Source organism: Rhincodon typus, chromosome 30 (assembly GCF_021869965.1).
Source record: "Rhincodon typus isolate 14 chromosome 30, sRhiTyp1.1, whole genome shotgun sequence".
Lineage (NCBI taxonomy): Eukaryota > Metazoa > Chordata > Chondrichthyes > Orectolobiformes > Rhincodontidae > Rhincodon > Rhincodon typus.
Genome location: NC_063361.1, coordinates 4,636,066 through 4,658,584, shown reverse-complemented (window position 1 = coordinate 4,658,584; position 22,519 = coordinate 4,636,066). Strand labels below are relative to the sequence as shown.

At 40.6% G+C, this 22,519-nt stretch overlaps 1 protein-coding gene across 7 annotated transcripts in view; it reads left to right on the top strand.

Annotated features, from left to right (window-relative positions):
- Positions 1-22,519, top strand: part of tanc2a (tetratricopeptide repeat, ankyrin repeat and coiled-coil containing 2a) — a 754,278-nt gene that overhangs the window by 687,204 nt on the left and 44,555 nt on the right. For all 7 annotated transcript variants that reach the window (XM_048614640.1, XM_048614638.1, XM_048614637.1 and 4 more), the window contains 4 exons: positions 2,388-2,481; positions 12,017-12,150; positions 12,813-12,936; positions 21,870-22,045. In XM_048614640.1, the coding sequence (XP_048470597.1) occupies positions 2,388-2,481; positions 12,017-12,150; positions 12,813-12,936; positions 21,870-22,045 (528 nt within the window). The remainder of the gene's footprint in view (positions 1-2,387; positions 2,482-12,016; positions 12,151-12,812; positions 12,937-21,869; positions 22,046-22,519) is intronic.

The following is a 22,519-nucleotide window of genomic DNA, read 5'->3' as shown; positions in this document are numbered from 1 at the left end:
GAGAGTCTAGGCCCGAAACGTCAGCTTTCCTGCTCCTCTGATGCTGCTTGGCCTGCTGTGTTCATCCAGCTCTACACCTTGTTATCTCTATATGTTGGACCTCATAGTGAGAGGATTCAAGTACTGGAAAAGGGTGTTTTGCTACAGATATACAGGGATTGGTGAGGCCACCCCTGGGATATTCTGCACAGTTTTGATCTCCTTATCTGATGAAGGATGTTCTTGCTTTAGAGCGAGTACAGCAAAGGTTTGCCAAATTGATTCCTGGGATGGAAGGACTGACGTATGAAGAGAGATTGAGTTGGTTAGGATTGAATTCACTCAATTTTAGAAGGATGAGGTGGAGGGGAACTCTCAAAGAAACCTATAAAATTCTAATAGGACTAGACAGGGTAGATGCAGGAAGGAGATTCCTGATGATGGGGGATGTCCAGAACCAGGGGTAATAATTTAAGGATAAGGGATAAAATTTTTAGGACTGAGAAGAGGAGAAATTTCTTATCCTAGAAAGTCGTTGAGGCCAAAATGTTGTGTTTTCAGGGGGGTAAATGTAGCTCTGTGGCTAAAGGGATGGAGAGATGTTGAGGAAAGGCAGGATTACTGAGGTCGATCAACCATGATCATATTGAATGGCAGAGCAGGCTTGAGGGCTTGAATGGCCTACTCCTGCTCATCTTCTATGTTTCTATGACCCTATTTCAGAATATTCTGAAACTAGATCTGAAATGTTAACTTTGTTTCTCTCAGATGCTGCCAGACCCACTGAGTTTCTCCAGCAATTTCTGTTTTTGTTATACATTTATGCGAAAAGGAGGGTAATTGGCTAGCTCTACCAAAAACTGACAGAGACACAGTGGGCTGAGTAGTTATCTTATATGCCATCCTGCTCCTGTGAATCCCTCTAACAATGGTTTCATTCGTTTTCCACATAGGTGTGTCTCTGCTTCTGTGCAATCACTGTCTGCAGAGAGAGGGCAGTGGTTTACCACAGTCACCTTGGGATAGGCACATTTGAAATGCCCTAGTTAAATTTCCTTTCATCAAATGCTTGATTAAAAGCTTTTGAGAATCACTAAACCTGAATAGTATGAAGGATATGCAAGTGAGATCCCAGATACATAGGGCCATGTCATCAGAAGTTGCTTAAAACCAATAATTTGGACCTCCTCTGGCTCCAAATGCTTCCTATAGGTAATCTGATAAATTATGTGGCTAGGGAAGGAGCTGTAGTTCAAAATTGACGTCATCAGTGGACTCTGGCTTCAGCTAATGCTATGGGAATGGTTGTGATGTCTGCAGGGATGGATCTTGAGTGTTTCCTGGACCACCTCTAACCTGAAAAGCCAGGGGCACATCAACATATGTGAAGAATAGTGACTTTGTGGGAGGGTGATCATGGGTATATATGTTGAAGAGAGCCAATTGAAAGATTGATCCCTATGGAAACTCAAGTGGATGCACTACATAAACACAGTGGCTATAAGAGCAGGTCAGAAGCTAGGAATACTATGGCAAGTAACTCACCTTCTGACTCCTCAAAGCCTGTCCACCATCTACAAGGCACAAGTCAGGAGTGTGATGGAATACTCTCCACTTGCCTAGATAGGTGCAGCCCCAACAACGCTCAAAATGTTTGACGCCGTCTAGGACAAAGCAGCCCACTTGATTGGCACTACATCCACCCCCTCCACCACCAATGCTCAGTAGCAGCAGTGTGTACTATCTACAAGATGCACTGCAGAAATTCACCAAAGATCCTTGGATAGCACCTTCCAAACCCACGACCATTTCCATCTAGAAGGACAAGGGCAGCAGATATGTGGGAACACCACCGCCTTCAAGTTCCCCTCCAAGCCACTCACCATCCTGACTTGGAAATATATCACCGTTCCTTCACTGTAGCTGGGTTAAAATCCTGGAATTCCCTCCCTAATGGCAACAGGTGGACTGCACTGGTTCAAGAAGGCAGCTCACCACCACCTTCTCAAGGACGACTAGGGATCGGCAAGAAACACTGGCCTGCTAGTGACGCCCATGTCCCACAAATGAATAGGAAAGAAAAGCCTATGCTTGATTATCTGTGGGCAGCTGGCAAGGTGCAGACAGAACAATCAGTTGCCATTTATGAAGCTGAATAGTTACAGGTTTTTCACATGATGAATGAGCTAATGCCATCAAGAAGGTGACTGGACCCAGCCACCAGGCTCACGACTAACCAATAAACCATACCTAACCTGACGATGTAACTTGTGGTGTTCTGTCTTGATATAGTCCTTCATGTCTACATAACTTTGAAGCAAACAATGCAAGATATGACTGAAAAATCAGGTGCAAATAACTTTTGTTTTTCTGATGTCACTCTGTTATTTTCTTTTCGTCCATTTTAGATTGTATCATATCTCTTAGATCTACCAGAAAAAGATGAGGAGGAAGTGGAACGAGCACAGATTAACAGTTTTGATACTCTTTGGGGAGAAACAGGTAATTAGAAGCCCAAATATTTGAGTATCTTACAACTATACATTTGTGTTTTTATGCTTGTCCTGGGACTGCTTTTGATGGTAATTCATATAGTAAACCTGTAGCAGTTTTGAACCTTTTGCATATTTAACAAATGCATGAATGCCATTGTCAAATTTACAACTGCCTCATCTATACTAGAATTCCCAGTTACTAAATGCCAGAGGCAAAACTTGCGGCTGCAGGCGGAGAGCCCAGTGGCCTGGTGGTATTGTCACTGGACTGTTAATTCAGAGACCCAGATAATGCTCTGGGGACCTGGGTTCGAATCCCACCACAGCAGATGGTGGAATTTGAATTCAATAAAAATCTGGAATTAAGAGTCTAATGATGACCATGAAACTATTGTCGATTATTGGAAAAACCCATCTCATTCACTAATGTCTTTTAGGGGAGGAAACTGCTACCCTTACCTGGTCTGGCCTACATGTGACTTCAGACCCACAGTAATGTGGTTGATGCTTAACAGCCCTCTGGGCAGTTAGGGATGGGCAATAAATGCTGCTTGGTCAGTGACGTCCTCATCCTGTGAACAAGAAAAGAAAATAAAAGTCGGCCTTGTCAGCACTGAATGATAGTCAGATGAGATGTATGCCAGACTGCTTTGGGATGCAAGGGAGGAGATTCCTGGGGTCTCTGGCGGTGATATTTAATACTTGTCTCACCACTGGTAAAGTGCCAGATGACTGAAGGATAGTTAATGTTGTTCCTTTGTTCAAGAAGGACAGCAGGGATAGGCCAGATAGTTATAGACCATTTAGTCGGCCATCAGTGATAGGGAAACTATTCAGAAAAAAAATGAGGGACAGGATTAATCAACACTTGGAAAAGTAGAGATAGTCAGCACAGATTTGCTGAAGGGAGACCCTGTCTAATTTAGTTAAGATGTTTTGAGAAGGTGACTAAATATATTGATGAGGGTGGTGAAGTTGATGTGGTTTACATGGATTTCGGTAAGGCCTTTGACAAGGTCAAGACTAGTCCGAAAGGTAAGAGCCCATGGGATCGAAGTGACATTGGTAAACTGGCTTGCAAAGTGTGATGTTGGAGGGTTGTTTTATGACTGGAATACCTGTGACCCGTGGTGTACCACCGGCATCGGTGCTAGAATCCTTGCTGTTTGTTATACAGGTTTAACGACTTGAATGTGAATGTAGATGGTGTAATTGATAAGTTTTCAGATGACATGAAATTTAGTGGTGTTGTTGATAGTGAAGAGGATGATCTCAGGCTACAGTCTGATATTTATGAGTTAATAAATTGGTAAAATGGCAAATGGAATACTATGTGCAGTTCTCCTTGAAGCAGAGGGCTGAGATTGAGGATTGAAGTATACAAAATTAGGAGAGGGACAAACAGAGTAGATTCTAAGAATCTTTGCCCCAGGGCAGCTGTGTTTAAGACCAGATGGCATAATTTAAGGTGAGGAGTAAGTGGTTTAGAGGAGACCCAAAGGGTGTTAGGTATATGGGACATGCTGCCTGAGAGGGTGGTGGAGATAGGTACTGTTACAACATTTAAGAAGTGCCTGGGTAAGCGCTTGGAATGCCAGGTCATAGCAGGCTATGGACCAAGTGCAAGTAAATGGGATTTGTGTAGTTTGTTATTTGTTGATCGGCATAGACATGGTGGGCCACAGTGCCTGTATCTATTCTATATGACTCTGTGGCTCAATGAAATGGTATTGTCCTGGAGCACTGAACCTCAGTTTCAAGTGCCAGATTTCTCCTGAGCCTGTTTTCAACTTAGGATAATACTTGTGTGCTTTGAAAGTTACTAGTAACTAGTGTTGTTTATGTTCAGTTTTTCTAAGTATTCTCAATATTAGATTTACTGATGCTGAAACTAAGTTTTGATTTGATTAAGGGTGGGTAATTGTCATGCATCTTTCACCAATTGATATACATATTTGAAGTCAGCTAGAGAGTACAGATTTAATCTCTATAGTTCATGCACACACAACTCTCAAATCATACTGCAGTTTTGCTTCATAGTGTCCAATAACACCAGCCTTTTGTTTATTATTGGCAAACTTAAAGTAGTAACCAGATTCATGAAAGTAAAATCATATCTAGTCAGTTTATGGCTTGACACTCAAAGATTATAATTATAAAAATAGTGAGGGCAACATCATCAAGCCCCCAATCTCTTACAGCGGGAGTAGAGGTACCCTTCTAATAATTAAACCCAGAGAAGCTCGCCTCACCTCGCCTAATCTGTTAAAAAGGAGTAATCTGTTATGGAGAAGGGGAGGTTAAATGAAAGAAAATCCTTGATATTCACTTTATAAGTAATAAGTAACAATTTATTTATTTAACCCTAACAGTGAACAAATTAACAGAATTACTAACAACCGAACAATTTCCCCTTAACTATCAACTATTCCCTAACTGAATTAATTCTACCAGTTTGCTGTTCTAGTAAACACAAGTCCCACTTATATAAACCCAAGTAATAAGAAAATAAATTAAAACTTTAGTCTCTCAAAGTCTACATGCCTTTCTTCTACTGTTCTCATGTCATGAACACCTTTCTTCACTGATCCGGCTTTCAGGGATGTTTTTCTGTGAGGACACTTAGTTAGAAGTGCTGTGGTACCTTTTATGAACAGTAGGTGCTTTCTTAAAGAGCTTAGCAATTTCTAGTGAGAGCTAAATGCCGGTTTCTCAGATGGCGGTTCGTTCTCGCACCGAATTTCAAAAACCCTCTCCTTATATACCTTGGAAGACATATCAATTTTCCTACAGTAGCATTGGTTGTCAAAACCATCAGATTTCAATTCACTTGGCTTTCAATCGCTAAGTGCTTGGTTTAAGCTAATTGGCTGATTCCAGCTAATTGCCAAACCACATCAAAACAAGCCTAACGAGAGAGGGAAAGTTCCTATGTATATTTAAGGCTGAGATAGATAGACAGACATCAGTAGGAGAATCAAGGATTATGAGGAAAGGGCAGGAAAGTGGTTGTCATGGGTGTCAATCAGAATGATCCCATTGAGTGGTGAGGCAGAATGGCCTTGTCCTGTTCCTATTTCTTATGTTCTTACGTCTTCCTTCATTATATTTTATCTGATCGATGAGACTTTGCAGGATCCACAGTCAATAATGAATACTCACAATGTCATTCCCTAACAGCTGAATGGCCAATGTGTTGTCATCTCGCGTATGCTTACCCTCAATGATCCCCCTCAATTTTATTTGCTCTGTGTGGTCTGTACATTTCAATACATAGTTCTTTTTATTTTTTTTCACATGGCCAGTCATGTATTAAAAGGGGATAGTTTGTGAGCGACCTGTGTAGTTCTTTCATGATTACGGGGCATCCCCACACAAGTAAAACATAGAGGTAAATTTTGGCATGGACTACTGATGAAACCAGACATGCTGAATCATGGTGATGGAGGAGTCTGGGCCTATGGCCGGAATGTATGATTCTATAAGTATAATTCGATGAGTTTGTGGGACAGCTGCCCCAATTTTTGCACGTTTCCCAATAGTAGTGTAGAGGATTGGGTTGTGTTTGCTTTTCTGTTCCCCAAATTCAATGCCCAGATAAATGCTGAGTGGTACATCTGTTTGAATTCTCATCATTCTTTGTTCTCAGCCTCATAGTACAACTGAGTGGCTTGCTAGAGGCAGTTAAGAATCAACAATATTGCTATTGTCATAGAGGTACATATTGGCCAGACTAGATATACACTGCACTGTGAAGGCTAGGTCGCAAAATTTTTACCAATACATTTTTGAGAATAGCGTTCTACACAGTTGCTCTTTTGAGCATCCTTGGCATAATGTTAGGAGTGAAATAAATGACAGCTACGCAGACCAGACAATCTCATGCACTTTATCTGTAGTCAGTAGAAAGTAATCCAAAATACAAATAAAGGATTTCATCTCGTGAGTTAATATAAGAGGACTGGAAAAAGTTGCGACAGATCGCAAGTGGCAAGATGCATCGATAAAACTTGCTAAATATTTTTGGAGTTGGAGGAATATAGACTGATGTTACTTGACAGCTACACAACTGCATCTCAACAACGCAAGGCAATAACTTACCCCAAATACACGACTATTGTCCAGTTAGATTATATGAAGGATCCCCATGCTGGAAATATTTCTGTGATCTAAGAGAAAGCAGGACTTCTGCATGTTTGCTGAAAGCATATTCGAATTCTGTTAACTTATTTCTGACTGTTAGATTTGTTTCTGGAGTTGAAAATGTGAAGGGAGGAATAGATATCTGTTTCCTATTGTCAAAACAGCAGCCATCTGAGTTTGCTTTCAATTTGAGGTTTCAAGTTTAAAAACTTACTTTAGGCCACAATGCAGCTCTTAGTGTTAGGTCCCTTACATCCTCTAGGTTTCAGCACCAGTGGTAAGCAGGTTTTTTTCTGCATGTTCAGTTATTTTATGTCATAGGCTTGCTGTTCATACAGTGCAGAAGATACATATCTGTCTGTGTGCCTGTAAACATTCACTTAGAAACCAAGTAAGTTGGAATTATTTTAACTGAACTTTTAGATTTAGCAAACTTCTCCTGCATCATGTCACTACGTGCACCCTTCATACCTGTAGCCCTAGTCTTCCCCTTGGCCCAGATTTTCGCCCTGACTGACATTCTCCACAATGGAGAAAATGGCTATGTTAGAAATCCTAATTCCCCTCCTGTAACCCATCATTTCTCCTGTCCATGAGGAAAGGATTGAGGGTACGATTGTAATTCTCACATGCATTTGGTTCCCCTGGTGTTTGGCATCCAGCATGGAGATTAGGCCAGGGAAGAGCAGGTCTCTTCCCAGTGCATTTCTTTTGGATAACCAGGGTATTCCTTTGGAGGGCTAAGAATACCCTCTAGCTATGGTCCCAGGACACCTTGGGAGGTTGGGGGTCAAACATTCTTTTGAGGTCGGTGGGGGGAGTGGGTTGCAGTGCTGAGGCGGGGTGCAGATGTCCTTTGGGATTATTAACTGTGGAGAAGATTGTAGATAAAAGATGCAAAAATCCCTTGGAACTGTCACAAGCTATCAAAAATTGCCAAGGCCTGTCGAAGTGTATTTTTGAGTGAGAGTGTTTTTCATAGGATGAATGTTTGCACTGTAAATCTTTAAGAAATAGAGCTTTTTTTGTGTAGGCAACATTACGTGTGTGTGAGTACTCACAGACACTATGTAAATTGGGATTGTAGGTGAAGGGAGTAAGTCTGATGGGTGGAAGTAGCCACAAAGTTGGAATAGTGGAAGGACATTGGGTAACATAGTGGATATGGGAACCATGGGAGAAGCATAAAAGTGAATAGGTTAGGGTGGGCACATGTTATCGTCTAAACCAGTCTGAAAAAAAATGGCTGATACTTCAAAAAATGAGGGGACAAGTGATAGATATATTAATAACGAGTTAATTAGATTTAATTTGGTTGTATAAATATGGGGACCTAGAAATTAGTGGAGTGTGGCTAACTGAAAGAAAACTCTTTCATAAAACTGTGGACTTAAATTCTGTTTAAATGCAATTATTTTCTGGAGTATAACAGACATTAGGGCCATTGAATCCCAGTTGAAGGGCATAGGGAATCAATAGAGGACAACAAATGCCGTGGATCAAGGTGATAGGTGAAGGGGAATGAGAGAGATGTGACGAGTGACAAATTGAGGTAGGTTTTATATTTTATTTTATATAAATTTTTAGACATAATTCTGAAGCCCTGAGGTAGTCATTTTTCCCAACTTGCATTGGGAACTGGCAGCCTCCTCGACTATTCCTGGGTTGCCTGGCCTGATTCCCAATCCGGTCTGTCCCTTATTACTGGAAATGAGAAATGCAGATACCCATTTTTAAAGGCCACGTTTGCAGAAACAGAATAATTGAGGTGCCCCTGTCTCCATACTGTTGCTGCTGCTTTGCTCCGATTCTGTTCTTTGTATCTTGTCATCTGTTTCTTTGTTGTTTAAAAACGTCAAAAAAATTGATTACACTTTTGGTTATTTGTATTTTAAATAAAAAGTGCATCAAAAATATTAGCTTTTGAGTGTTTCTGTTTTGTGTCTCGATGGCTTTTTACTTGCTCTGTAATCAGATGAGGCAGGAATGAGAGGGTCTTCGAAGACCATTGATATATTTTTTGTTTGTTTATTCTTTCCATTTTAATGGCAGGTGACATAACATATGGACTTAATACACTTCACAAAATTGTCCGTTTTAAATACAGCAGGAGTTGCAACGGTATTTTGTAAAAATACATTTCTGTAGATAGGCCGAACATTAATTTCAATAGCATTCCTGTCATGTCCTCTAACGAACTGAGATCATAGGCAGACTGTCTTTGTCTTTGAAAAATATTTTTTTTTGTCCATAATTTTCCCCAAAACTAGTTTAAAGTTGTAGTCTCATAATGACTTGATGCTCTTCTTTTATTTTCAGCTTATTTTCATAGCCCATGACTTATTGAGCAGTGTTACTTTTTATGTATTCTTTCATGAAACATCAGGTGCAGAAAGTGGCTGATCACATTGTATCTGGATTATAATTAAAATCCAGCAACAAGAAACTTAACAACAGGTTAAAGGCTAAGAATGATCAGGTGGCAATCTCAGCACTCCTAAGGATCAGAAAATTTTCACTGAAAACACCGAGGATCAACAATAAAATTTTCTCTGTCTAAATCTGTATTTCTTAAAGTATCCCTAGCTTCATCTCAAACATCTCATTCAATGCCATTGGAAAATGTAAAATGTTCCACTTTGAATGAGAAAAACTGACTAATATTTCACCCTCACAGATCCTGCATAGTTCCTTATCTATCCCTGTGGCTTGTAAATTAAATGCGTTTATCAACAGAATGTGCTAAAACCATTATATAAATATAAGGTTTTGTTTAGAGTGTAAAAGGTTTTCACTGGCATGAAAAACCAAGCAAAATGTTTGAACAGTTGTTACTGTAAGTTAACTACAAAGTGAACTTAGTTTGAAATGACATTAGGATTTTTTCTTGTTTTGTGTTTATCCATACTGTGAAGATTGTAGGATGAGTTAATCGATTATTTTTGTTGGAAGAGGCTGGCTTTATGACCAACAAACCAATATGATTACAATGTGTGATGGCAGCCCATGTTAGGTTTCAGCATACAGCAATTATACTTAGAAACATCATAATATGGCCAACATAGGTATATTTTATTCTGGTTTTCAAAATTTTTATTAGTTAACAATCCCAGCATATTTTCTACATCAAGGATCTGGTCCTACCTGAGTTATAATACACTGCAGAGGCTAGGATATGCTTGGCTGGGGTTATTATATCCCTGAATTTGATTAAGCTGCATAATTGTCAACCCTTAAGTTCGATGTGGCAACCTAGCCAGTGAGCCAGTCCAAGTTTTAAAACTTTTCCCAGACTTAAACTTTATTAAATCAGCACAGAAAAACGTCATTCAATCCATCATGCCCGTGCCAGCTTTTTGAAAGTGCTATCTAATCAGTCCAGTATTCCATAACCATATTGTTTTCTTCCCTTTCAGTATTCCCTTCAGTGTTATTTAAATTGAACCATCTCCTAACACCCCTTCAGGCAGTGCATTCCAGATCATCGTACATGTGTGAAAAAAAACACTTCTGTCGCATCTAATTCTTTTGCTGATCACTTTAATTCTGTCTGTTCTGGCTATTGATCTTTCTACCACTGGAAACTGTTTTCCTTTTTAATTCTAAGTGCAAAACCTTCATGATTTTGAATATCTCTATATCAAATCTCACTTTAAACTTCTTTGTTCTTAAATCAAGCCTCTTCAGTTTCTTTATACAACCTAAATTCCCTCAACTCTGGTATCATTCTTCTAAACATTTTCATCAGGATCATGACATCTTTCTGAATGTTTGACCTGCACACTTTAGTACAATATTCCAGTAAAGACCTAACTAGTATTTTATAAAGGTTTAAAAAAATGTCTTACTTTTATAGTCTATGATTGTATTAGTAAAGACAATAATCCTAACTGCTTTTTAAACAGCTAACTTAATTTGTGTTTATACACTGCCTCATTTCTCTGTTCCTGCACCCTCTTTAACATTTGAACCAATAATTATATTACTTGTTCTCATTTTACCTGCCCAAGAATATACGAATTCACACTGCACAGAATCACTGAGTTGTTATATGGTGCAGGAGGAAGCTTTTAAACCCATTAGTCCACATTGTTTTTTTTCTGCCATGAGACTTTCCATTACATCGGCCTTTCTATGTCCTGTTGTCTGTTACTGTCCTCCTCATTTGTTTACTACATTACAGTTTTGTGTTACCTGAAATCTTTGAAATTACACCTGTATACCCAACTTCGAGTTATTAAATGTATTAGACAAAGCAGTGGTCTTAATACCACCCTGTGGGTTTTCCCAATCTGAAAAACAGCTGTTCATCATGACTGTCTACTTTTTGTCCTTTTATACGTTTAGTATCCATGATGCCACTGCCCTTTTAGTTCAAAAAATGTTAACACTTCTCATAAGTCTAAGAAGTGGTTCTTTAAGTGCATTCTGAAAGTCCACATCTGAGGTTCAACTGCAACTGTGCTCATCCATCACTTCCACTGTGTTACCAAAGAAAAAATCAAATTTGTCAATATATTTTGCCGTGTTTAGTCAATTAGCCCACACATTTACAGTTGTAAATGAATGATGTCCCAGACTAAGATTTATTGTGTTACTGAGCAGTAGTCTAACTAGTCTGTAGTTTCTGGGTTTATTCCTTTCCTTTCTCGGGACAAGAGTGTGTAAACCTTCAGGCCTGTGACACCACTCCCAAATCGAAATAGGACTGGTAGATTGGAGCCAGAATCTCTGTATTTTCTACTCTTAGTTCTCTAATAATCTAAAAATGTATCCCATCAGTACCGAGTAACTTTTCTACTTTGAGGTCTACAAATTTTTCAAGTACCTTTCTTTTACCCATCTTTTTTATCCTATCTGTATTGCTGTCTTCCTGCTACAGTAGCAGCATGCTCTTCTCTCATGAAGACATATGTAAAATACTATCAGTTTAATTTTTTTCCATCCAAATGCATAATTTTACTCCGTTATCAACAGTCAGAACTTTATGGATTTTTTGGCAACAAACAGAAAACATGCAGCTGAAATTTAAATTAGGGACTCCATTGTTTAGTGTTGTAGTAATATCATTACTGTAATGTATCCATTGTATAAATGTTTGCGGTAAGCAAATTGAGTAACAGACAACAAGTTTTAAAAATGTTAAGGGCAAAACAAAGTTATACAATACATTTTTCTTCAAAGATGAATGAATTAACCTGAAGTCTGTTGTACTAGATAATAGGTGATATTTCAGGAAGCAGACAGATACCTCAGGAAGAATCAATTATTTGGATAATGTGTAAGAAGATGGGGAGGTGGATCTAAAACCCTTCAAAACGTGGGTAGATTTGTTGGGTTGAATAACCTTGTTCCCCAAAATTCCTTTTACCTCTGAAATTGTGTTTATCTGTTCTCAGCATTGACTGCTGCAGCTGGGCGAGGCAAGCTGGAAGTGTGCAGACTGCTGTTGGAACAAGGAGCAGCAGTGTCACAGTCTAACCGACGGGGGATTGTCCCACTGTTCAGTGCAGTGAGACAAGGACACTGGCAGGTGAGCACATTATGTCAGTGTCGTGTTGAATACAAAAGTAAGGAGGTTATTTTTCAGTTATACTGGGTGGGGTTGTTGAGACAGTATTTGGAGTGCATAATATTGGTCTCCTTCTTTAAAAAAGGATGCGAAATGCATTGGAAGCAGTTCAGAGAAGGTTTACCAGCCCAAAACCTGGAATGGATGGATTGTCTTATGAGTGAAGATTAGACAGGTTGGGCTTGTGTCTGCTGGAGTTTAGAAGAGTAAGAAGCAACTTCATTGAAACATGCAAGATCCCAAGGGGTCTTGACAATGTGGATATGGGATAGATATTTCCTCTTGGTAAATCTAGATAAGAATTTCTTTTCTCATTGAAGTTGAGTCTTTTGAATTTTCTTCCTCAAAAGGTGTTGGAAGTAATCTTTGATTTTTTTTTAAGGCAGAAATGGATAGTTTCTTGATGAACAAGAGGGTGAAATGTTATCAGGCATAGGCAGGAATGTGGAGTGGTCAGATCAGGCATGATTTTATTAAATGGCAGAGCAAGCTTGAAGGGTTGAGTAGCTTATTCCTCCTAATTATGCATTCTTGTCACCTATTTGTAAGAAATCTTACAATGTATTACTAAAGTTGCCTTAGATACCTGCCAGTAAATGGATTCATGTTGTATGTGTTTCCAGATCGTGGATTTGCTGTTAACTCATGGTGCAGATGCAAATATGGCAGACAAACAGGGTAGAACGCCTCTCATGATGGCAGCATCAGAGGGACACCTGGATACCGTGGAGTTCTTGCTCACTCAAGGTTAGCTTCAGAGATTGAGATTCTGAAATATCGTTCATTCCATAATTCTTCAGATTTCGAGAATAGAAAATGTTGCTGTGGAAGTTAATCACAAAGGTTAACTTGTATCAAAATATGCTCAGCTCCTAGTTAGATAGGAATAGATTAGTGGATTTCTTGCGTTGTTGCTGCCCAAGTGCCTATCTTTACTGAAGCTCCTTGTTTGAAAGCCAGTCAGATTTCCACCCTGGCTCAGTTCAAAACTAGTTCTTATCAAAGTCATAAGTGATACCCTATCTCAAAGGTAAGTTGTCCCTCAATGCTCTTCTAAACCTGTTGCAGCCCTTTGAAACGGTTGATCTGCTGAATGGTTCTACATTTGCCTGGTCCATTCTTATCGATTTGATCACAGTCAGGAAATCACCCGAAGTGATTCTATTCCTTCTCATGCCCCATTACCTCTCTTAGTTCAGATCCATATGTTTCCACTTGGTGACATCGTCCTAAAACACAGTGTCAGTTTCTGCATGTGGTTTAACACTAATCATATCTGCTTCCCCATCACTTCTCTACATTGTCAGTCTTTTTCTCCAGTAATCAGTGTTGGATGATCAGACATGTTCTCCAACTGAGTATTGGAAAAAACTGAAGCCATCATGTGCAGTCCTACTACAACCACTGTCTAAGTCACTGATGTGAGTTATCTCCTTAGCAGCTTTCTGAGGCTGAATCAGCAAACTTGATGTCATGCTTAACTTTACGATGAGTTTCTGACCACATAACCATGTCATCTCTAAAACTGCTAATTCCACCTCTGTAATGTTGCATAACTTCTCCCCTTAGTTATCTGCTGCTGTGACCTCCAAAGAAAACACTGCAGTACCTGCTTGAATGTTACAGACTTAATAACTTGTACAAATATACAAACCATGAACAAGAGTAGGCTACTCAGCCCTTGCAGCCTGCTCAACTAATCAATAAAATCCAATTTTAACCTCAACTCTACGTTCCTGAACACTCCCAATTCATCCCCTTGGTAATTTAGAATCTATTTACCTCTGCCTTAAAAATATTGAAATATTCGGCATCCTCTGCCTTTTTGAGGAAGGGAATTCCAAAGATTCACAACCCTCTTGAAAATTTCTTTTAAATCTTCCAAATTGCTTCTGCCTATGCCTTAACTTGCAATATGTCCCTGTCATCCAATACCCAAGTCCTTATAGACCTCCTTTGCCTAGTTTTAAAAACCTTGTTCTTGTTTTCAATACCCTACTTGGCTTCACCTCTCTTGATCTCTGAAATATTCTCCATTCCCATGATACTGCTCTAATTCTGGCCTCTTCATTTTAACCACTCCTTCATTAGTGGCTGTGCATTGAACTCTAGACTGTGGAATTCACTCCCTAAACTTTGCTGTGCAGCTACCTCTCTTTGAGCTAACCCAACATCAACCCCTTCCAGATTTCCAGAGTATGACCGCCTCTTATCTATAAAATTATGACTTTACTGGAGTTGTCGGACACTAAAGCTAAGTGCTTTCCAGGCTATTGGAAATGAGCCAAGCATGCTGGAAAAATCAAGGAAATTGCCTTCAGGCAGGTATTCTGAATGCTTGCCCACTTCTCTCCAGCTTTCCCAGGAGTGGCTTGCTAATGAAGTTGAGAACCCCTTGGGTGAAATGCACAGCCATTTTGGGACTTTTAAGATGTTAACGAAAAGCCATTTTTGCATGTTCCCAGTGGTACATGGATCATATGCTCAGCAAGTTAGAGACAGTGAATGTACAGCAGGAGGTCCTTGAGGGCTTAAATGGACATGAAATCATCAGATTAAAGAGGGAAAATAGCAAGCAACAGACTAGTCTTTGCAACAGGATAGCACTAAATGCAGCAGCATCTTGAGACAAAAGTATGAGAGAGACTTAAGAAATGGTACCATTTCATTGATATGCTTGTGCCACAATCTTCCCAAGCAGAAGGAAATGGCTTTGGAAATGTTTCCTGCCTCTGTTTGCTATTGCTCGCAAAAGTTACCCATCTGACACAGTAGACCAATTAGAATGGAGAAAAGGGCAGTGAGTCCCAATCTTTATATTCCAATAAGACTTTGAGGAGTGCACAGACCCAAAGCTTCATCGGCACCTCGGCAGTGTGACGCTATTGTCCATTGAAATTGATATCGAGTCAGCTATATAAAGGTAAAAGCAGCAAGGATGCTTGCTTCCGTAAGCCAGAGATTTGTTGATGAGGAACTGCCATTCTAAAATGGATGATATAATCAACAAATGGGTGTCAGTTCAGGTGCCATGCACTAATATAAATTGCCACTGGCCAAATGGACTTCACTGCCAGCTAAATTGAATGGCATATCCAGATATGGGGTCCACGCATTCACTGATCAGTTGGATCCCAGAGGAGGGGCACAGTTAGCCTCAGATGTTACCGGAAAACAGCGGCAGAAGAAAGTGTTGCCCTTGTGTGTGTGTGTGTGTATATCAGCAACGACTCAACTTTCCTGACTTTTTGGAGCAGTACAGTGGAAAGCTGCACCCCTCATGAGGTGGTCGGAAGTATGCGCAGCCTTTTGGATGATAACCTCAAGCCTCAATAAAAGGTGGACCCCCTGCATGAAGTGATGAATGTCTCAGTTACCCTGAAAATTTCTGCTTCCAGATCTTGCCAGGCTTCAACTTCAGGTATGCAGAGACTTATACAATCAACATCCATAACTGAAAAATGCAGGTAACACATGCTGTGTAAGAGAAGGGCCTGAATATGCCAATCAGACCTAGAGGGATTAGGATTTGTCTGAATTGCAGGATTCCCTCAGGTTCAGAAGCCAACTGATTGCATCCATGTGGCCATTCAAAGCGCTCGCTCAGAGTGCTGCACATATGCAGATTGATTTGTAAGAAAATAAGAAATAGGAGTAGCAGTTGGCTGTTCAAGCCTGCTCTGCCATTAATTAAGATCATGTAACCATAACTCCACTTTCCTTCCTTTCCCCATAACTCTTGACAACCTTCAAAGTTCTGTTGAACTCAGTCTTGAATATATTCGATGACCTAGCCTCTGCTGCTCTCTGTGGAAGAGAATTCCAATGGTTAATAACTCTCTGTGAGAAGAAATTTCTCATCATCTTAAGTGAGAGGCTCCTTATTAGACTCTTACCCCTAGGTCTAGATTTTACATGTCACTTTATCAGATGCATTCTGGAAATTCAAAGATACTACATCTACTTCAGAGATAGTAGGAACTGCAGATGCTGGAGAATCCGAGACAACAAGGTGCAGGGCAGGATGAACACAGCAGGCCAAGCAGCATCATAGGAGCAGAGAGGCTGACGTTTCGGGCCTAGACCCTTCATCAGAAAAGCTACATCTACTTGTTGCCTTTTATCTATCCCTTCTTGTTAAACCATCAAAGGACTCTAGTGACAGTTCCTTTCACCAAACTATGTTGATTCTTCCTGTTAATTTTATGATTTTCTACTGCTTTAATAATACATTTTTGTGTTTTCCCGCTGACTGATGTTGTCCATAGCACAGTGCATTCTGTATCACTTCTTTCTTGAATAGACTTGTTACACATTTTCCAATCCATTGTAGAATATGCAGAATTTAGAGATTCTTAGATTATAACCAATGTATCTACTTTCTCTTTGAAGCCCGAGGGTGGAGGTTATCAGGACTGAGGAACTTGTCAGCCTTTATTCTCATTGGTTTTCCTAATACTTTTCCTGTTGTTAACATGATTGTTCTAAGTTCTTCTGTATCTTTTCCCCATTGATTTTTTTTTTACTATTTGCAGGATGCTCTTTGTGCCTTCTACTGTGAAGATGTACAAAAGCATGTTCAAAGTCTCTGCCATTTCTTTGTTTGCCTTTATTAATTCACCAGCCTTATTCTCTGAGGGACAAAAGCTTACTTTAGCTACTCTTTTCCTATTTATAATACTTGTAGATGTTTCTATTATTTGTTTCTTGCTAGTTTTCTTTCATACTATAAATTATAGCTCTTTTATTTTCATTATCCTTTGTTGATTTCTAAAATTAACCCAATTGTCCAGCCTGCCAATAATCTTAATGCCTTAAATATGCCTTATTTTTCAATTTGATACGACAGATGATGCATCATTCTCTTAATTTTCACCTTTCTCAATAGAATACACCATACACCATTGCTGAGAATTATGAATAATTTTTTTTTGTGTATTCATTTGTGGGATGTGGGCATCGCTGGCTGGGCCCAGCATTTCTTGCCCATCCCTAGTTGCCCTTGAGAAGGTGGTGGTGATTCCAGGATTTTGACCTAGCGACCGTGAAGGAACGACGATATATGTCCAAGTCAGGATGATGGGGGACTTGGAGGGGAACTTGGAGGTGGTGGTGTTCCCATATGTCTGATGCCCTTGTCCTTCTAAATGGAAGTGGTCGTGGGTTTGGAAGGTGCTGTCTGAGGATCTTTGGTGAATTTCTGCAGTGCATCTTGTGGATAGTACACACTGCGGCTACTGAGCGTCGGTGGTGGAGGGAGTGGATGCTTGTGGATGTGGTGCCAATCAAGCGGGCTGCTGTTCCTGGATGGTGTCAAGCTTCTTGAGTGTTGTTGGGGTTACACTCATCCAGGCAAGTGGGGAGTATTCCATCACGCTCCTGACATGTGTCTTGTAGATGGCGGACAGGCTTTGAGGAGTCAAGATGCGAGTTACTCGCTGCAGTAATCTTCTTACATATCTACCATTTTACCTTTTTTAAACCTATTTTCCCAATGCACTTTAACTGACTGTATCATACCCTTGTAATTGTCTTTACTTAAGATGGAGAACCACATTTCCCATCCTCAGTATGGTTGATGTGACTGGTTCTGCATTCTCGGAGGAGGAGGAGGAAGAAGAGGTGCAGCTGGAGCAATCTGCCTGTGCTGTGGCAGCTCTGGCTGTGAAGTATTAGCCAACAAAGCTCCAATGGGAACAAGATCTGTGGTGCCCTCAACAAGGCACACTTCAACTGAGGACTGTATATGCATTATTGCACTCATGCTATCCACAACTATAGGATACCCTGCCACTTGTATTGTAGACTCTCACACTTTCACTTCTAGCACATTGGGCCAATCACCACAAGAAGACATCAAGCCATTACATTCTTCACAAGGCATTGTCATCCAGGAGTCTCAGTTCATTCCCTTACTTTTCCCATGTTCCATATGTGATGGAAATAAACAGCATCATGGCACTTCTTGGGGAGCAGCGTATCGTTCTTTGAAATAAAAGTTTATCACTTATCACTAATATTGATAAATACACCGAAGTGCACACTCAGAAGTGAATGCCCAATCATGGGATCAGGAGTCAGTAGTTCCAGTACAGTGGTGGCAATTGAGAGGAGGATGCCAAGGGAATCAAGATATTTACCAGTTGGTACGGCTTACTGAACACTGTCCCCACTCTGGACAGGTTTTCTCAGGAACAGATTGCCATGAGAATCGGTGACGTATTTCCTGGAGGAAGGCAGCTAATTGGGCCAATTAATTTGCTGGTTAGCAGCCAGCACTTTTATTCCATTAGACCAACATCCACTCCCCACTGCGCATGAAATCCCATGGCTATTTGGAGGCTACCTCTAAGTATGAGGCCAGTGGGTCATCATTATGTTCTCTCATTGGTCCAATGAATGAGCCCAGTCATTAAAACAAAATCCCAGCTGTGTTCAAATCTATTTCTCTTTAATGGTTCCCCTCCACTCTGCTGGCTACAACAGCTATAGCTTTGTTTAATTTTCAGTTTTTAGCAAGCTTTTGAGATTCTGCCGCTACCTGAGCAGCGTCCATTACTCCTAGTGAGGCCCCTAGCCAGTGTTGCAGGTCCTGTCATTGTGCCTCCTGCCTCAGGAACCCATCTGCTCTCCTTTAGTGGATGAGAGGTACAAAGGTGACATGTTAGGAGCCTGCTTCATATAATGGGTACCTTAACAACAAGCACAGGTTCATGGTTCGTACACAATGCCTTGGCACCTATGGTCCTGTGTCTCTACCGAAGGGAAGAAGTATGACCTGAGGTGCCTTGAGGACAGCCACCAATTGCACTGTCCGATCTACCTGTTCCCTCTCGGAGCTGACCTGCATTTCCTTAGTGACCAAGTGTGTGTGCATTTGGCTGCATTTGAATCGAGGTCACTGTCCCTCAACCTCAGCACCATAACTTATAGGGCTTTGTTAGGTGTCTGCATCTAATCATTGGCCTGCCACATATAACTCTGAGTTGGCAAAATGCTCCAGTATTGGAGACAGTGTGACACTTATGGCCAAGATGGATTCTTCTACCTTAAAAGAAGCATACTGTCTCTGGGAATTTAAACAGATCACTGCACACTCCCTTCACTGCTCAACAATTACCCATTTAGTTTATATGTTCTGAGGCTCAGCTTGTGTATCAAGGTGGAGAATATAGCTGTTTCCTCAGGCTTCTTTTGGGAGATGTCTAGTTGACTCTTTGTCCAGCACCTGCTCCCTTATGAAGTGTTATTTATTTGATGCCAGCCTTTTCTAAATCTGTGATACTGGACCCATCAACTGTTATTTCACAGGCAGAGAGTATGTTGATTTCTAATAGAACTTGCTGCAGGTAATGCTTTTTCACTCACAATGGACTCTTCTCTCATCTCTCACACAGCCTTCGGAAATCTTCCTGTGGGAGATTTTAAAAAAAAAAACTGTCATTACTTTATATAAATGTTAGAGAGCTCAAATGCTGATCGCGAAGTTTTTCATTTTGGTAAAAATAACTTTGCACAGACTGGTCAAAGGCAGCTACATGTGTGATATGTCATCCTTCTAATCAGTCTCTGTGGCACCCTATCTTAACAATGAAGGTAGCCCACACAGTTGCTACCTCGCCGATTCCTGCTGCATGTTCCTCCATTGGTGGCAGGATGGCCAGTGATGCCAGTCCATACTCTCCTTGGGGTTGTAAGCCTACTTGTGTTGCAATGAGAAAAGACAAAATTCTGATTCCTAGGAGTGTGGTGTTCACTTTACAAGTTGGTATATTAGGTAGAGGGTTACTGTGGGATGAGGAGTGTTAGACCAGCCCTTTTTCAAATAAATGTCAATGAAGTCCATATTGCTGACATTTTTCTCTGTGGTTTCATATACAGGATGTCCTCAGTCGGGGTTGTGTTCCTGAATGTAGTGATTTAGGGTGAAAAGACTTTAAGTGAAACATTGCTTCCTGTGTGAAACTGGATTTGGGTTCTATAGGGTCTCCATTAACAGAAAAAAATAAAATATTGCACCTATACTCTCTAAGTTGACATAAAATACTTTTAATGACTGAATTCCAACATTGGCAACTTAAAACATCTGGTGTGGGGGGGTGTGTTTTGGGGATGTGGGGACGGGGAGGCAGGGGCATTGTGTCCCTTCTTGCTGATTTCCACTGCCTCCAAGTCCCATCCCCAGCTCACTCTGATGGCGCTGCTCCTCATGGCTGCTGGGGTCCCTTTACTTTGGGTGGGAGTGGTCTGCAGCCAACCTCAATCCTGTCAACATCCTGAGGGTTATCGTGGAGCTGTGATAAGCCCATTCCAGCTCTGAAGTGTCCTGCAGGCCTTTGTTCAGGTGGATCCTTGTGGTGGCCTCTTGGTGGATGCTGTTGAGCACATGTTGTCTCTGATGGATGGTGATGTCCCTGTTGCAGATCTTTGGCCCTGGTATGGTAATGCAAGAGGCCCCAAATCAGAGAGGGCTTGGTTTTGCCAGTTGAATAAGATACTACAATGTCCTGCTGTAAACAGTAAAGAATTTCACAACCAACAACAAAATTTCCGTCTTGAAAACATACCATCATTAAAGTGAAACACTAAATGCAGTGATTTTAAGCAGGGAGTACCTGTATTGTGCCTGAAAGGAGAATGCTGGCTACTATTTGAGACATACATGGTACTCCCTTTAATCTCTTCCAGCCATTGAATCCATATTCTCCAACTGCACGATGCTCACCTTCTCTAGAATTCAACCATTTACTGAAGTTGACTGACAGACTGCTACAATTGTGTAGAAAGAGCATTCTCCATGCACATGCTGCTTCCACCATCACCTCGTGACGTGCACTTCTCCATCTGCCACCCATGATGTTTCACCATTTACGCCTGAAAATGAGCAACGCGCAAAACATTCTGATTGTACTGCTGCCAATAACCCTTTAAATACTTAGTTCTCAGTCGGACTTCTAACGGGTCATCTTGCCTGCACCAACTAACTGAATGCTAATCCTGGAGGTGGCCATTTAATTAGTTGTCATGCAAAACTCAATTAGAACGCCTCTAACTTGAACCGTTTGATTGCTGAACAAGAAATGTTCTCATCATTTCACCAGGGAGCAAGATTCCACCTTTTCAGTCTCTCCTAAGTGTGACTGTGGTAGTAGCCAGAGGGAGCAATGTTGCTGGCATGACATGGATTCTACAATTCTAAAGCCCTTCCTGCCTGCCATGTTGCCACTGGTTGGGGCAGGAACGTTCCAGTTTAAATCTTTGGAGAGTGCACTGTCTGTAGTTGTGGCATCTGCATTTTTAGCCTTTCTTGAAATTTTCATTCTGGCTTTTGAATTTGTTTATATATGAAATACAAAAATTGCAATACTGTGTAGAACACGTTGATTATGAACATTCCATTAGTCAATGAGTCAGATCACCTCTTCAAATGGCCTGAGAAATAGGCATATAATCGACGCCAGTTCAGACATGCTACAGAAAGTATGTTCTGACTATATCTGAGTATTCTTTCTGTGAATAGGTCAGTGGTGCTTTTAGCATATGTTAGTGATTCAGATCTGAAGTTAAAGAAGGGCTGTTGCGCTGTTTATGATGAATGATGGCCGTGCAAGAAGACGAAATGTTCTCAGCATGCTGCATATCTCTCAATTGCTCTGCATTGTGTGTTCTATGTTCAACAGGAGCAGCACTTTCACTAATGGATAAAGAGGGATTAACTGCCCTGAGCTGGGCATGTCTGAAGGGTCACTTGCCAGTGGTTCAGTCCCTTGTAGAAAGAGGTGCTGCCACAGACCATGCAGATAAAAATGGACGGACGCCTCTGGATCTTGCTGCGTTTTATGGTGATGCTGATGTTGTAAGTATCTGAGCTATGTGCAAAATTTAACCACCTTCAATTTTATAAATGTTCATTGTAGTTTGCTTTTGAGATCCTAGAATTTTCTCTGCATTCCTCTTCCAGCTGAGCCTGAGTAGAGGGATTGGAGATAGAAACCATCAGTGGGGCTAGATTACTTCATTTTATAGATTATTAGAATGTTTTTCTCAAAATTCAAGCCCTACTAACCTGCTTTAATATTGAATGAGGTAAAATTGTAAAAACCATTACTTCCTTTCAGCTGTGCAAAAATATCAGACTTGTATATTAAAAAGAACAGTACTTTTGCGCTTCTAGCCACTGGTTAGCTATGTATAGTGTCGTAGAAGCAAATACTTCCAACTAGTTCCTTGGCCTAATAGGCAACTGTGATCTAAATTTGAAACTTGAACAGCACTCACTGTTTCATCTAAACCCTAATTCAAGAACTGTTGTAAGGGGGCTTTAAATATT